We start from the raw sequence: 16,147 nt of genomic DNA on the forward strand, positions 1-16,147 counted from the left end.
GAGGCTGACCTCTTAATTTTTGATCCTCCTATCTCAGCCTCCTGAGTCGCCCGGATTATGCACAAGGCGTGTGCCACCACACCCAGCAGTTTTGAGAATATTTGGAATTAAAATGACCTGGGTTGGGGATGTAGCCCAGTGGTAGAGTACTTACCTAATATGTGTGAGGCCCTGGGTTTGATCCCCAGTACCGCCAAAAATAATATAAAATTCAACCTTACCATCATGTCGGTTTCCCCTTTCCTCACCCCCCACCCAACGTTTGGGTGTGTTGAGAACTCATGCTGATTGTCTGTTTTAAATCACTCAGATTGTTTCTTTGCTAATTTGAGATGACCCCTCCCCCATCAAATTGGTAAAGACTTAAAAGATCAGTAATGTTATGTACTAGTGCAGGGAATGTGTGAACTCAGTTTCTGGAGGATTATCTGGCACTAGGTATGCAGCAAACAATTTATACAGTACTTCACTATTCACATCCCTATCACCAATGATCCTCAATACAATTTCCCCCGGGGAAATTGAGGTTTAGAAAGGTTGAATGCCTTCCAGGCCTAATAAATAACGCCGTGATAACCTTTGGAAGCAGGTCTAACCAATTTAATAGTAGCCTGGGAGAATTCATTCACTCAAACCACATTTATTGGATAGCATGGCTAGGCTTTGAGGGATCAACAGCAACCTCAAACCAACAAACATTAGGGTAAGCTCCCTTCTCTGGCGCTCGCCATAGTATTCCCCATGGATACAAAGGTCTCTGCTTTTCTCTGATCACCTACGTAAACCACGGTTTCCCGTCCTCGTTATTCTCTATTGCAGTGCCCTGCTTTTTTTCATAGCGATTATTTTAGCTTTTCCAAATGGCAAGTTTGATTTCTGCCTGACTTTCTCCCTCCTACTGCAAGTTTAATGGGGCAGGGACCATACTTTCCTGTTCATCACCGTATTCCCCAGGCCCTTCAGAGTGGCATATAATAGGAACCCAGTAAATATTTGTTGATCAACTGGAATCTAGGATTCGACTCTTGCAAAGCGAATGCCTGCTTGGAGGAGGCCACGCCCCGGGGCTTCGACAGCCACGCCCCCACTCTCTCCCGGAGGACCTCAGCCTTGGCCCCGCCCCCGTCGTGACGCAGACGCTGACGCCCGCGCAGCAGGCGCGCGCTGTTTCCGGAAGTGGCCGCCACGGTGTGTTCTGTTGCTGCTGCGGCTGCCTCGGCTACCGCCGCCGTCTCTGCGGAACTCTGCGAGTAGAACGGCTGAGCCGCGGCCCGGGCGGGGCCAGGGTTCCGGCCACTCTACAGAATGGAGATAATCAGGAGCAGTGCGTGTCCGCTGTGCACTCCCCGCGTGCCCACGCTCACCCTCACCCACCTGCTAGGCCCTGACCGCGGCCAGCCCGTGCGGCGGGGCCCGGGGCTGAGTCAGCCCCTCTGGGCTCTGCCTCGCTTAAGCCTGTGCTCTCTTTGGGGCCTTATGCCTCTGCGGAATGTGCACCTCCTGGCGCCCTTGCCTTGCTCTGTCCCGGCCACCTTCTGGGGCCTTGTCTTTCTCTGCCTCGTGCACCCTTCGAGTCTTTTTTCCCTCAGGCCCAACAACCCCTCGGGGAGTTGACCCCGCGTGGCCCATGCACGCGTGGGGCACTAGATCTTCTCCTGCCCTAGCACACCTCTGGGACTTGTCCCCATCTAGCTCGCGGCCTCAGGCATTCCTGGGCCCTCCTTCCTTTTCCGCTTAGGGGTCTGTGGGCAGGAAGCCAGGCCACCGGGTTCTGATGAGCCTTTTCTCGGTTTCTCCGCAGACTTTAAGAGTAATCTTCAAACAGTGTACCAGGCCATAGAGGAGGCGGACTTCTTTGCCATCGATGGGGAGTTTTCAGGTATCCCTTTCTTGAAAGCTTGGGGCTCAGGGTCCTTCAGCCTTTCCCACCAGCCCCGGGCTCCCTAAATTCTCTTGCCTGCTAGCTAGCTCTGCTCCTGGCTCTTGGTAGCCTTGGGCGGGTTGCAGAAGTCTCAGTGTTGCATCTTAAATGTTTCAGAAGCATTGAACAGTTGCAGGGGTTTTGTAATGGTAGGCAGTGAGGGTTGCTGGCTGGACAGAGATTATGGTTTTGGTGCTGCTTAAAACGCTTTGGTGCGTACATAGTAGAAAGCTTGAAGATTAGGGTCAGGTTTTTTGTATGTGTCCGTGGTAAAATATATAGAAAATAAAATTTACAGTTTTAAATATTTTTAAGTGTTGTACAGTTAAGTGACATCGAGTATGTTCTCATTTCCCTGCAGCCATCACCATCCATCTCTAGAGTGTTTTCATCTTCTCAAACTGACACTGTACACGTTGAACTCTCCTTTTCTCACTTCCTCTGACATTTGAAAACCACCATTTATTTCTATAAATTTGACTAGTTTATACACATAATGTAAGTGGAATCATACATTTGCCTTTTAGTGAATGTCTGGGGTCAGACTTTGTAGACAAAAGGATATTCCTTTATGCCTTAGTGGAAGTGTACATAGCCTATGTATAAATGTGTGTTTGTGTAACACTTCACCAACACTTTTTATGGTTGTAGTGTTGTTTTATTTTGGGGTTGGCAAATAAACATTTTTAAGTTGTTTATGTCAGTCTGAAGAGTTTTCTCCTTTTGGTATGAATACCCACTTTTGCTGCTTGGTTTACATGTTTAAAATCCTATAACTGTTTCTAAAGGAATCCATGAGGAGCTAACTGATCCTTGGCTTTAAGTATACATTTTCTAGTTGGAGTCAGTATACTTAGAAGCTAAAAGTTTTCTCCAGAAATAACTTCATCTTGACCCTGAAAATGCCTTTGTTGTATAGATGTTACTTGGAACTCTGTTGACCAAGACTGGTACTCTGTAGTCTGCTAGCCCTGAATGCTTAAGGTTTGTTGATGTCTGATATTCATTAATCCTTTACAAAGCAGCAAAACTTATTTGAACATAGAGGGTTTTTTTTTTAATGATTACTAGATTTTAAAACCCATTTTAGAACTGCCTATTCTCAAATTGAAACTTTACATCTCTCTCTCTTTTTTTTTTTTTTTTTTTTTTTTGTGATACTGGGTATTGAATGCAGGACCTCCTGCATACTAGGCAAGGACTGCACCACTGAGCTGTATTCCCAGTCTGAAATGTGCATGTTTCTTAAGTTTATTGTTACAGAATTTGGCTTGGGGGACAGTCAAATAAATGCTTTCTTTCTTTCTTTTGGTGCTGGGAATGAAACCTAGGGCCTTGTGCATGTTAAGCAAGAGGTCTTGTCACTGAGCTACACCCCTATCTCCAAATTAATGCTAATTTTGAAAAAGTAAGGTAGAGAGCACTTCCAATTAATCTTAGTTCATAAGAATATGAAATTACAGGGCTGGGACTGTAGCTCAGTGGCAGAGCACTTGCCTAGCATTTGTGAGGCACTGGGCTCGATCCTTAGCACTGCATAAAATAAAGAGATAAAATAAAGGCATACTGTTCATCCACAACTACAAAAGAAATGAATATGAAATTAGAGGAGGCATTGACAGGTCACCTTTTTTTTTTTTTTTTTCTGGGTACTGGGAATCTAAATTGGGTGCTTTATCACTGAGCTATATCCTTAGTTCTCATTTGTTTATTTATTTATTTATTTTTAAATATTTTTTTAGTTGTAGGTTGGCACCTTTATTTTTATTTATTTATTGTTATGTGGTGCTGAGGATTGTACCCAGTGCCTCACATGTGCTAGGTGAGCTCTGTACCTCTGAGCCGTAACCCCAGCCCCTCATTTTTTATTTTGAAATAGGTTCTCAATAAGTTGCTGAGGGTCTTGCTAGGTTACTGAGGCTGGCCTCAAACTTGTGATCCTCCTGCCTCAGCCTCTTGAGTCACTGGGATTACAAGTATGCACCACTGCGCCTGACTTGACTTGACATTTTTTACACTAGCATTTATTAAAATAAAAATTTATTTCTTAAAATCTAGGTATCAGCGATGGACCTTCAGTCACCGCATTAACAAATGGTTTTGATACTCCAGAGGAGAGGTATCAGAAGCTTAAAAAGGCAAGTGGGTTTGCTGGAGAATCTATTTTCTTTGTGAACCGTCTGTCTGTTGAATTATAAAGCAGTATAATCATTAAACTTGCATATTAAAGTTTTCCAGATGTAGCACTTTTTCTCAGCTCCAGCTGCAAAATGATATTTTAATGTTTAAAGCAACAGCAAAAATAATTGTTTGCTGGAAAATATGTTGGGGAAGGGTTAGTATTTGCTAATTTGATTAATAGGAACTATGATGTGGTTATTCTAATACTCTGGAAATAGATCTAATGATACTCTGGATGATGGATGATAAGTGCTTAATTGGGGAAAAATTAAGAAGTGTATATAAACTAACAATGCTTCTGATACATAATTTGTATAATCTGTTCTAATTGGAAGTATTTTGCCAAAGTCAAGTTGTTTGATTCAGAAAGCCACATGATTGAGAGTACTGTTGCTTGCGTTGAATATGCAGCACTATTGTGACTGATGTTTTATTTCCCTTTTCCAGCATTCCATGGATTTTTTGCTGTTTCAGTTTGGCCTTTGCACTTTTAAGTATGACTACACAGACTCAAAGTAGGTTGTTTAAACAAGTGGTGAGAATTCTTTTGTTGTGGCATAGGGTCACCCCCTAAGCCTCATTTTGTCTTATTTTCCCAGGTATGTGACGAAGTCATTTAACTTCTATGTTTTCCCGAAACCCTTCAATAGATCCTCACCGGATGTAAAATTTGTTTGTCAGGTTAGTAGCTTATAAATTTTTCCTTTCATGAGTTGCTTATGTGGCATTGTGGAAAAGTGGAATCAAAATTCTCTTTAAAATTTGATTCTACTGCTAACTTTGGTCTTTGGCAAAATATTTCACCTATCCGACCTTCGGTTTTAGGTTTGTAAATTAATGACACTGTTATCTCCCCATTTACTTCAGAATGAATTAAGGAATAAGATGCATAGACAAGCAGATGGAAATCAGAGGGTGAACTTTGTTATTAATAAAGCTGAATTTGAGATCATAGTCTTGTACTTTGACTACATTGGGGATCTTTACGGTTTTCCCCTTGAATTGAAACTGCATTTCAGGTCTTACGTACTTCTTCCTATCTCACTCTTTGAACCTTCTTTTTCTGGAAGATCAGTGTGTGTAGCCTATCTAAAACCAGAGAGCCCAGAAGAGTCTAAGCTGCTTGTCCTCAGGTTCTCTTCCCAAGCTCACCAGTTAGGAAAGAGAAGGTGGAAAAAGACTCCTGATTCCTCTTGAGAAGGAGAAGATTTATTTTATGGGTGAAAGTAAGGATGTAGGGAGGCACCACCTTGGAGTATTCCCTTGAGAATCGTGGTGGCTGACCTGGAAGACGCTTTGTAAATAACAGTTTCCTGCGTCTGCCTTCTTGATTGTCTGTTATGGATAAGAAGAATGTGAATAAGTGAAATGAGTATATGGATATGTAGTTGAAGTACAACTCTTTTTCCTTGTAATCTTGCTTCTTTTTTTTTTTTTTTAAATTCTTTTCAGATGTTGATAGACCTTTATTTTATTCATTTATTTATATTTGGTGCTGAGAATATAACCCAGTGCCTCACAGATGTTAGGCAAGTGCTCTACCTCTGAGCCATGACCCCAGTCCACTCGCTGCTTTTTTTTTTTTTTTTTTTTTTTTTTTTTGCGGTACTGGGGATTGAACTCAGGGCCTTGTGCTTGTGAGGCAAGTACTCTACCAACCGAGCTATCTCCCCAGCCCTCCACTCGCTTCTTGACTTCTCTGCCAATAGCAACATTAATTCATTTGAGTCTTGATCTTTTCCTTCACTAGCATGGAGTGGTAATGCTTTTGGAAAGGTCTGGAGGGTAGGCTTCTGAGCATATTCTTCCTGAAATAAACTAATGAAATCAAGAGTTGATCATATGCAAAAGAGAAAAAAAAAGTTAAAGTAACTTAGACCTTGTAGCCAGTTTTCTAAAATGGTCAAGTAAATCATAGTTGGTATTTCTTTTCCCCTGCAATCAGTCAACAGCTATTTATTGATCTCCTTGGTATAGAATACTTGATTAAACAGTGTAGATTTTTACTGAGAGAAAATATGTTTAGTTTGGAAATGTGTGTGGATATAGTTTTCTATCATTACCAGGAGCAGAGAATTACTTAAAATACAGTGAGTCCCATGACTTTGGCCAGGGTCTAATCAAACAAAAGTGGAGGGTGGTGGTGAGATACCTTAGGACTGGTGCTTTATACTAACAGCAGCACAATTGCACTTATTCTGTGAAATGTACTGGACACAGGACAGCAGAGCTCTCCCCACTGCACAAACCACGGTGCAGCAATATCTGGAGTGCTTAACAGTTCTAGTTGCCAGATACTCCTTAAGATAGTATTCTCGAAGATAGTCCAGAGACTATATTGAAAATGGACAAAGGAGAAGGGCTGGGATTCTCTAGTCTGCAAAAGCAGAGGAACAGCCTCAGGAAAGGTTTAGACCTTGTGATGTCTCCAGTTGTCCTGCAGTAGCTATACCTGCATCTTGAATCTTGCATAAATTTGTGAATTCTTTTGGTAAGATAAACACGCCTTTGGATTTTCTTTGTCCATAAAGTGTCCCCCGCCCACATTTTAACAAATTGGTGCATTATAGCTGTACAAAAGTGGTTTTTCTTTTGTATAAAATTCCGTGACTGCAGTAGAGTTGGACGTTATAGGAAGTTAGGCTCTGGATTTGGTGAGTAGGTGAGGATCATGTCAGATCATTCGAAGAGCTCTTCTCATCCTTACAGCATAGAGGATTTGAGGGTAAAACAGCTTGTTGTGTTCTTTGAAAAGCAGTGATCTGTACACACACGGTGGCATGAAGAAGGTAGGAGGAGGATCAGCAGCTGCACACCAGGGGAAAACGTGTGGGTACAGTGGCAGGTGGAATGGCACGGCACTGATATGGCTTCTGTCTCCTCTCCTCCATTTTCTTCTCTTCCTCTTTTTCCAACTGAACATCCATAGTTGAATTTGTACAAGATAATACATGAATGGTTGTGTAAAATTGCAATATAACACCTATATAGAGAGAGTAAATTAGTGTCTTTTCGTACATCCTTTTCCCTACATCACGTCTTTCTCATTTTACTCCTTGTTTTCTAGCTTTTATGCACACGTGTACATATACCCACGTGTCTACACACATACCTAATTTAAGTAGAATCCTAATATTTGTGTTTTATATAACTTGCATTTCCTTGGTGGGAATTTAGAGCCTTTCCAGTGTTTATAAACGATACCACAGTCAGCCTATGTGTATAGCACATTTTTTTGTATATGTAAGAATTTTTCTATAGAATAGATTTCCTAAAAGAAGAGTTGTGAAGTTGTAGGACATTTTCATTTAAAATTTGGATAGATACCTCAAGTTGTCCACCAAAATAACTACACTCATCTCTTAAATCTTGAAAAAGGTGCATTTAAGGTAAATCAGGGTTGAGGATATAGCTCAGTTGGTAGAGTGCTTGCCTCGCATGCACAAGGCCCTGGGTTCAATCCCCAGCACCACAAAAAAAAAAAAAAAAAAAAAAAAAGATAAATCAAAGGTAGGGGATAGCAAATCACAATAGGTTTTTTTAAAAAAATTGTGGGAAAATAGACATAACAAAATTTACCATTCTAACCATATTCTCTTTTTTTTGTTGTTTTTTTTCAAATTTATGTAAGGGATGGGATTAATAAAATATGAGTTCATTATAAAACATTAATGCATTCAGGGATAATAGTTCCCCTTAAGAGGCATTTTGGCCTTTCAGCAGACCATGGAGTACCACTGTGGATGGTATCCTGATGGCTTCTCCCTCATGCACCCTTCCCACTGTGAGTGGCAGCCACTTGAAGTTGCATTGGTAGAATTCAGTGGTTCACAAACCTACCTGCACACTAGAATCACCTGGGAACTTTTTTTTTTTTGGTATGAGGGATTGAGGTCCATTCTAACTTTTCTTGGGGGTGTTTAATCTCTGAGTCACATCCCCAGCCATTTTTTTGTTTTTTTGCTTTTTATTTTGCGACAGGGTCTTGCTAAGTTGCTTAGGGCCTTGCCACATTGCCGAGGCTGGCCTTGAACTTGTGATCCTCCTGCCTCAGCTTCCTGAGTCTCTGGGATTATAGGTGTATGCTACTATATCTGCCATACCTGGCAACTTTAAATCCACTCCCCTGTCCCCGACCCCAACAAACCAAACTGTTCTCTCCAGGTATTACTATACCTACTGAATCAGGATCTTTGGAGTGAGTGGTGATTCTAGTGGCAGGGTAGAGAATCATCTGACCATTCTTTTTTTTTTTTTAATTCGTTTTTATTGTAAACAAATGGGATACATCTTGTTTCTCTGTACATGAAGTAGAGACATACCATTTGTGTAATCATACATTTACCTAGGGTAATAGTTTTTGATTCATTTCTGTTATTTTTTTCCCTCCCTCCACCCCTCCCACCCCTCTTATCCCTCTATAGAGTCCCTCCTTCCTCCATTCCTGCCCCCTTCCCACCCCCTATATGTGTCATCATCTGCTTATCAGGGAGATCATTCATCCATTGGTTTTTTGAGATTGGCTTATCTCACTTAGCATGATATTCTCCAACTGCATCCATTTGCCTGCAAATGCCATAATTTTATTATTCTTTATGGCTGAGTAATATTCCATGGTGTGTGTATATATATATACACAAATATAAAAAAATAAAAATAAAAAAATAAAGCAAGAGTAATTTTAAGCCTAAACTTGACCTGATCAATTTGATTTTTTTTTTTTTTTTTTTGAAAGGTGATTTTGGTGTGCTACTGTAGAGAATGGATCTAAATGGGGAGAGGTGAGGGCCAGAAACTGATTAACACTTGAACGCAGTATGTTTAGGGATGAAACTTTGTAGCACTGGGCAGTTATAGGAAATTCTAGATATATATATAGATATATAGATATATATATATATCTCACAGTTTCTTTATCCATTCATCAATTAAGGGGCATCTAGGTTGGTTCCACAATCTGACTATTGTGAATTGAGCAGCTATGAACATTGTTGTGGCTGTATCTCTGTAGTATGCTGATTTTAAGTCCTTTGGGTATAGGCAGAGGAGTGGGATAGCTGGGTCAAATGGTGGGTCCATTCCAAGTTTTCTAAGGAATCTCCACACTGCTTTCCAGAGTGGCTGTACAAATTTGCAGCCCCACTAGCAATGTATGAGTGTACCTTTTTCCCCACATCCTCTCCAACACCTATTGTTGCTTGTATTCTTGATAATTGCCATTCTAATTGGGGTGAGATGGAATTTTAGGGTAGTTTTGATTTGCATTTCTCTTATTACTAAAGATGTTGAACATTTTTTCATAAGTTTGTTGATTGCTTGTAGATCTTATTCTGTGAAGCATCTGTTCATATTCTTAGCCCATTTGTTGATTGGGTTATTTGTATTCTTGTTGTACAGTTTTTTGAGTTCTTTATATATTCTGGAAATTAGTGCTCTATCTGAAGTATGAGCGGCAAAGATTTTCTCCCACTCTGTAGGCTCTCTCTTCCCATTGCTGATAGTTTCCTTTGCTGAGAGAAAGCTTTTTAGTTTGAATCTATCCCAGTTATTGATTCTTGCTTTTATTTCTTGTGCTATGGGAGTCCTGTTAAGGAAGTCTGATCCTAAGCCAACAAATTGAAGATTTGGACCTACTTTTTCTTCTGTAAGATGCAGGGTTTCTGGTCTGATTTCAAGGTCCTTGACCCATTGTGAGTTGATTTTTGTGCATGGTGAGAGATATGGGTTTAGTTTCATTCTGTTGCATATGGATTTCCAGTTTTCCCAGCACCATTTGTTAAAGAGGCTATCTTTTCTCCATTGCATATTTTTGGCCCCTTTGTCTAGTATGAGAAAATTGTATTTATTTGAGTTTGTGTCCGTGTCCTCTATTCTGTACCATTGATCTACCTGTCTATTTTGGTGCCATTACCGTGCCGTTTTTGTTACTATTGCTTTCCATCTGACCATTCTTGAGAGGATTCTCACCTACCTTCCACAATGCTTGGCTCAAAGATGAACCTAGCCTGAGGCCTGAGCCAGTCAACATATTGGTGGAATGACAGGGGGGCCATGTTGGTAACAAAAAAGGAAAGAAGCAAAAACACAGAAGTGTGCAATGCACTGTGTGTTGAAATAGTAAGATGTTTCAAAAGCCAGAAACAGGTATGTTAGGGAAGGTGGCAGATGATGAAACTGGAAGATAGGCTTAAGAGTTTATAACTAAGAATTCTAACTGGCACAGCATATGACTTATCTTTTAGGGGAAAAATAAAGCAAGAGTAATTTTAAGCCTAAACTTGACCTGATCAATTTGATTTTTTTTTTTTTTTTTTTTGAAAGGTGATTTTGGTGTGCTACTGTAGAGAATGGATCTAAATGGGGAGAGGTGAGGGCCAGAAACTGATTAACACTTGAACGCAGTATGTTTAGGGATGAAACTTTGTAGCACTGGGCAGTTATAGGAAATTCTAGAAACTTAAAGGACTGCCATGTCAATTAGACAAATGTGGTCTTCTTAGTTTAGTCTTTTCGTAGTAGCTGGTAACATTGATTTCAGAGGTCTCAATCTATAACTCTGGGCCCAGGATGAGACAGAACGTCATGGTGGAAGGGCATGGCAGAGGAAAGCAACTTAGAACATGACAGTCAGGATGTCCATTCTAACTTTTTTCAAGTATCTAGTTCATTGGTCTTAAGTACCATCCACATTGTTGTGCAACCCCAAGTGTGAGGTTTTTTTTTTTTTTTTTTGGTATTGGGGATTGAAATCAGCATTTTATCGCTGGGCTCCATCCCTAGCTCTTGTTATTTTGGTTTTTATTTTGACACAGGATCCTGTTAAGTTGCTCAGGGTTTTGCCAAGTTGCCCAGGATAGCCTCAAACTTGAGATCCTCCTGCTTCAGACTTCCTAGTTGCTGGGATTACAGGCATGGGCCTCTGTGCCTGGTTTCAAAATGTGTTGTTTTGATTGGAAAAGAAATAGCTTCAAAAAAGGAATAGATGAATCCTCAACTCTGAATTTAGTGAAATAAAGGAAAGCAGGACTTTTGGAGTCTAGTACCATCAGGACAGAAATGCCTCTCCATAGTCATCCTTTGGTACCTTTGTCAGAGATGGAATTTTTAGGTGGGCAGAATTATGAGAACACTTAGGCATGGCAAACAGAAAGGAGGTTAGTGGGCCAAGCCATGTCTTGGTTCACTCAGGGGAAAAAGTAAGTGGGGGTGTGGAGAATGTCGCTGTTGTATGCTTAGCAGATGACATGATGGAAAATGATCACCTGTGTGCCCAGGTGTGTGTGTGTGTGCGTGTGTGTGTCTGTGATAAGATTATCCTTTTATATCCTGCCATGTTTTTAAAAGGATTTGTGTTGGCTAATAAAGGTACATGTGGTATTTGTGTTTTATCATAAGATTTCTTTTTAAAAGTAAATGAAAAATTGAAAGAAAAAATGGGTTACTAGGATATAATTAGAATGTAGAATTTGTGCCAAGAGAGACCGGTTTATCTCTGTGCTTCCTAATGGCTATGAAGAGAAGGAAACTCACACTTCAGTTCTTTTGTCCATAGAATCAAAACAGTTTAGGACTTGGCGAAGTAAAGCTTTTCCCAGAACATCTACCCCTGAATTTTCATAAATAAATGATTAATGTTGAAAACCTTGGCACATCTCTAAAGTGATGTGCTCAGTGGGTTGTTTGGTACAATGTCCTTCAGTCCATCGAGACTGTGGGTATAATATCCACGTCTGGTTCAGTAAAGGTAATTCTACAAGGGAGCAGATTAAAACGATTCAGGTTTGCAGCCTGCTGATGTTCTGACTTAACAGGAGAATAAAATTTGAGTAGCTACAATGTTGTTTTCCTCTTTTCAGTCAGTTTGAGTAAGAACTTAATGATTTTGCCAAACTTGTGTACCATCTGTAGTATTATTAATATTTTTATGTAAATTTACTCACATTGTTCAGCTCCATTCTAGATTTAAAATATGTTTTCTTGTTAAGGGATTTTGCCAGGAGCTTTTCTGTCTTTGATCTTGAACATTAAGACATCCAGTTAAGATTTCAGGTTTTCAATATCTGATTTGGGGTGGGTGTTGTTATCTTATAACATGCACATTTGAGCTTCCTTAAACTTCTTTCTAGGGTGAGGTTGTATAAATGCATTTTATTTCTATTTATAGTCTCCCAGTCAGTACAGTAATCAAGAGGTCAGGAGCTTTCTGCCCATTGGGAGAATATCTGTTCACTCAGTATATTTTTTTAAAAAATCTGTAAAAAAAAAAAAAAGAGTGTTTGTTTTATAAACTATAAAGAAGAACCCCAGTATGTGAAGTAAATGAACGGATCACTTGGCTGCCATGGATGAGAAATCCGTTGTCATCTGACCTTTAACTTGCTGCTTCCTTGCCTTTGCTGACCTGCCTGAGCTATTTCCCTGCTTTTGTTTGCATACCTGCTTCTAACATCACCAATGTGTGTTCTTATGTTTCAGAGCTCCAGCATTGACTTTCTGGCAAGTCAAGGATTTGATTTTAATAAAGTTTTTCGCAATGGTAAGATTGTGACTTACCTTTTTTTATTTTTATTTTTGTAGTTATAGATGGACAGCATGCCTTTATTTTATTTGTTTATTTTTATGTGGTGCTGAGGATTGAATCCAGTGCCTCATATGTGGGAGGCAAGTGCTCTGCCACTGAGCTATAGCCCCAACCCAGTGACTTATCTTTAGAGTTTATAAATGTCCTCAGAAAGTAAATCTGGATTTGGTTGAGAATTACCATTTTGTGCTTTCTGTGTGAGACAAAAATCTCAAGAGTTCCAGTTCACCATTTATAGCCTTAAATTATTTTTCAACTCTACTGTTATGATTTTATTTTTTAAACTTAGTTAAAGGTGAACTGAGCAGGAGAGTAGATGCTATGTCATGGAGTGGTAGTGAGGTCTCTCAAGATTTGATTTTATTGAGGGTCATTTATTCTACCACCATGTGACTTGGTGGCCTAAGTGACCACTTTTTGGGAACGTTTCCTCATTTCCTTCCAGTGTGACAAGTGGTATAGTACTTGAAAAAGCAGCTCTACTGCCGGCCATAGTGTGCCCTTCTGAAATTGCAGTGACTTGGGAGGCTGAGGCAGGAGGATGGAAAGTTTGAGGCCAGCCTCAGCCATTTAATGAGACCCTGTCCAAAAATAAAAATTAAAAAGGTAGAATTTGACTCTGTCGATTCCTCTCTCTTGCCCCTAGCACTGTCCTCCTGGCCTCAGTACTCTTTATATTCTTCTGGTTTTTCTCCTGCTCACTCTTGGCTCCTCAGTGTCCCTATTAGCTCCTTCTTGTCTCACCAGCTTCTGAGTAATACTTGTAGTTGGTCTTGTATGTTCCATGGCCTCATGATTTCATTTTTAAAATTGATACATTTTATGCACCTAGGTATGTGTGGTGGTAGGGATCCAATCCAGAGCCCGGCACATGCTAGGCTAGAGCTCTCCCACTGAGCCACACCCCCAACTTTCTAGTCTTTTTAATTTTTCCACTACTGGGAATTGAACCCAGGGCTCTCTACCGCTGAGCTACATCCCCAGCCCTTTTTATTTTATTTTGTTTTGAGACAGGGTCTTGCTAAATTGCCCAGGCTGGCCTTGAACTTGGGATCCTTCCGCCTCAGCCTCCTGAGTCACTGGGATTAAGGGACGAGCTACAGCACCCGGTGGGTTCTCTCCACTCTTAAAATCCAGAACCACCTCTCTTGGTTTTGTCTTGTAATACTTTCACAATTTTTAATATTGGTGGTTACTTATTTTGTAGCATGTCCATCTATTTGAACTTGTCTGACGTTTTCTTAAACCTGTCTAAATGCATTAATTCATTTTTGGTAGGAATACTACATTACATGTGTCCTCAGCACACTGTTATCAGGAGGCACCTGATGTCACTTCGTTCCATTCTTGGTGATGTTAATTTGGGTCACTTTTCTTGCCAGTTAGTTTTACCATCCATCAGTGATTCTTGCTTCAGACGATTATTTTTGACAGGTGGTGTTTTTCTAATTCCATCATCCTTTCTACAGAATTTGTTAGTGTCTCATATCCTTTTTTCTTCCTCTGCATACTGGGGATTGAATCCAGGCCTAGCATATGCTAGGCAAGTGCTCTACCAATAAGCTACACCCTAGCCCTTTTTTTTTTTTTTTTTTTTAATTTTGAGACAGAGTCTTGCTGGCCTTGAACTTGTGATCCTCCTGCCTCGTCTCTAAGTAGCTGGGATTATAGGTGTGGGGTACTGCACCTGGCAGTACTACCTATATCCTGATGGTAATTAAGTTTATGTCACAACATCTTTCTCTTGAGCTATAGGCTTTTATATCTGCAACTCTTAATTTATATACCCTTAGATGATTTTGTGTGTCCAGAAGGTAGTTTTTGATTTCTGTCTCTTGGGCTCTAAAACCCATGTTTTCCCTGCTTCTTTCCAGTTGCTTAACCAGATAGCTAGGTGACAGTCTCAGTTTTACCTTTCAGTTTATCCTTTACCTGTGAGCACATCAGCAAGTTCTTTTTTTTACCATCTTGAAAAATTGCTGTCTCCATCTTCATGCTGTCTCCATGGTCTAAGCCAGGTCACAGATGATGGCCTGCCACTGGCTGCCTGTTTTGTAAATAACATTTTATTGGAACAGTGTGCTCTCAGGTGTACATGTTGTGTTGGCTGCTTCTGTGCCTCAATGGCAGGATTGAGGATTGCAACAGAGACACCCCGCTGAGGCTTACAGCCTGAAACATGTCATGTCTGTCCCTTTAAGGTGAAATTTGCTGATCTCAGATCTGAGCTGTCATCTCTTGCCTGGACAGTTGCTCCTAACTGGTTTCCCTGTTTCCACACTCAGAGTAGTTCACGTGCTCTTTTAAACATGAAGCAGACAGTATCTTTGTCTTGCTTAAACTTGCCGATGGTGTCTCTTTGTTCTTAGAATAAAAATTTCTTATCAGGGTCTATAAGACCTACATAATTTTGCTCCATCCCATCTTCAACCTGATGTCATACTCTTCCCCTTTTGCTCACTATGTCCTGGCCATACCCACTTTCTTGGTGTTTCTAGAAAAGTCCACACCATTTGCATCCTCTGGACATTTAGGCTCATTTCCTCTGCCTGAAATACTCTTCCCCTGGCTCTTTGCATATCTGCCTCATTCTCATCCTTTGGGTTTTCCCTCACAGTGACGTTTTTTGATAATCTGGTCAGAAGTAGTTCCTTTTACTACAGAGCAGGGTGTATCTGCTTGTTCACTGTTAGTTTCTCAGTGTTACAATGCTTGACACAGCATAAGTGCCAAATTAATATTTGTTAAAAGAAGAATGAATAAATGAAAGAATGAACATTTCAAAATCACTTGCCTTCTCTGTTTTCTGAGATATAGTTAAATATGATATGTTTTTCCTGAGTAGTGTAAACTCTGTTAAAAAAACTTATGTGAAATAATTACCTGTGCTAATCCATTCTTTTAAAAATTATGTTTAGGAATTCCATATTTAAATCAGGAAGAAGAAAGACAGTTGAGAGAGCAGTTTGATGAAAAACGCTCTCAAGCCAATGGTGCTGGAGCTTTGGCATATGCATCTCCTAATGCCTCAAAATGTCCTGTGACGATTCCCGAGGATCAAAAGAAGTTTATTGACCAAGTGGTGTAAGTTCCTGAACCATGTGTGCACTAGGGCCGTCTGTGTTACACTTGTGTCAGAGTACACATGCAGGTGTGAGGTTGTGCATGGTAGGATCTAATTGTGGCACATCTGAATTTGCGCAACAATAGCAGATTGCTAGTAGAGTCCTGTGTATCATGCTTACGCTATCTCCTTGTCATTCGGCAAGAGTCCTCAGCAGGTGGGCAGACCTGCACAGACCAAGGCCTGACAGGCCTTCCCTGAAGGCAGAGGAGTGGATCAGGCCCTCTGGGCTGTAGCACGTATGTTTTTCCTGTGACAGTGAGATTTCTGACAAACAGTTGTGCCACTGGATGAGAGTCTGGTCTTGCTTAGTTTAGATATCAGTATAACTGCTTTACTA

General features: G+C 40.5%; 1 protein-coding gene across 7 annotated transcripts in view; it reads left to right on the plus strand.

The window, feature by feature from the left end:
• The window catches only part of Parn (poly(A)-specific ribonuclease), a 143,609-nt gene that overhangs the window by 553 nt on the left and 126,909 nt on the right, over positions 1–16,147 (plus strand). For 3 of the 7 annotated variants that reach the window (XM_047532746.1, XM_047532752.1, XM_047532747.1), the window contains exons 1-7: positions 1,175–1,324; positions 1,802–1,879; positions 3,980–4,059; positions 4,550–4,617; positions 4,702–4,783; positions 12,578–12,638; positions 15,602–15,767. In XM_047532746.1, coding sequence (XP_047388702.1) covers positions 1,306–1,324; positions 1,802–1,879; positions 3,980–4,059; positions 4,550–4,617; positions 4,702–4,783; positions 12,578–12,638; positions 15,602–15,767 — 554 coding nt within the window. In that variant the 5' untranslated portion in view covers positions 1,175–1,305. Of the gene's footprint in view, positions 1–1,174; positions 1,325–1,801; positions 1,880–3,979; positions 4,060–4,549; positions 4,618–4,701; positions 4,784–12,577; positions 12,639–15,601; positions 15,768–16,147 lie in introns of those variants that run through there. The other 4 variants (XM_047532749.1, XM_047532750.1, XM_047532751.1 and 1 more) reach the window with 4 other exon arrangements.

Source organism: Sciurus carolinensis, chromosome 18 (assembly GCF_902686445.1).
Source record: "Sciurus carolinensis chromosome 18, mSciCar1.2, whole genome shotgun sequence".
Taxonomy (NCBI): domain Eukaryota; kingdom Metazoa; phylum Chordata; class Mammalia; order Rodentia; family Sciuridae; genus Sciurus; species Sciurus carolinensis.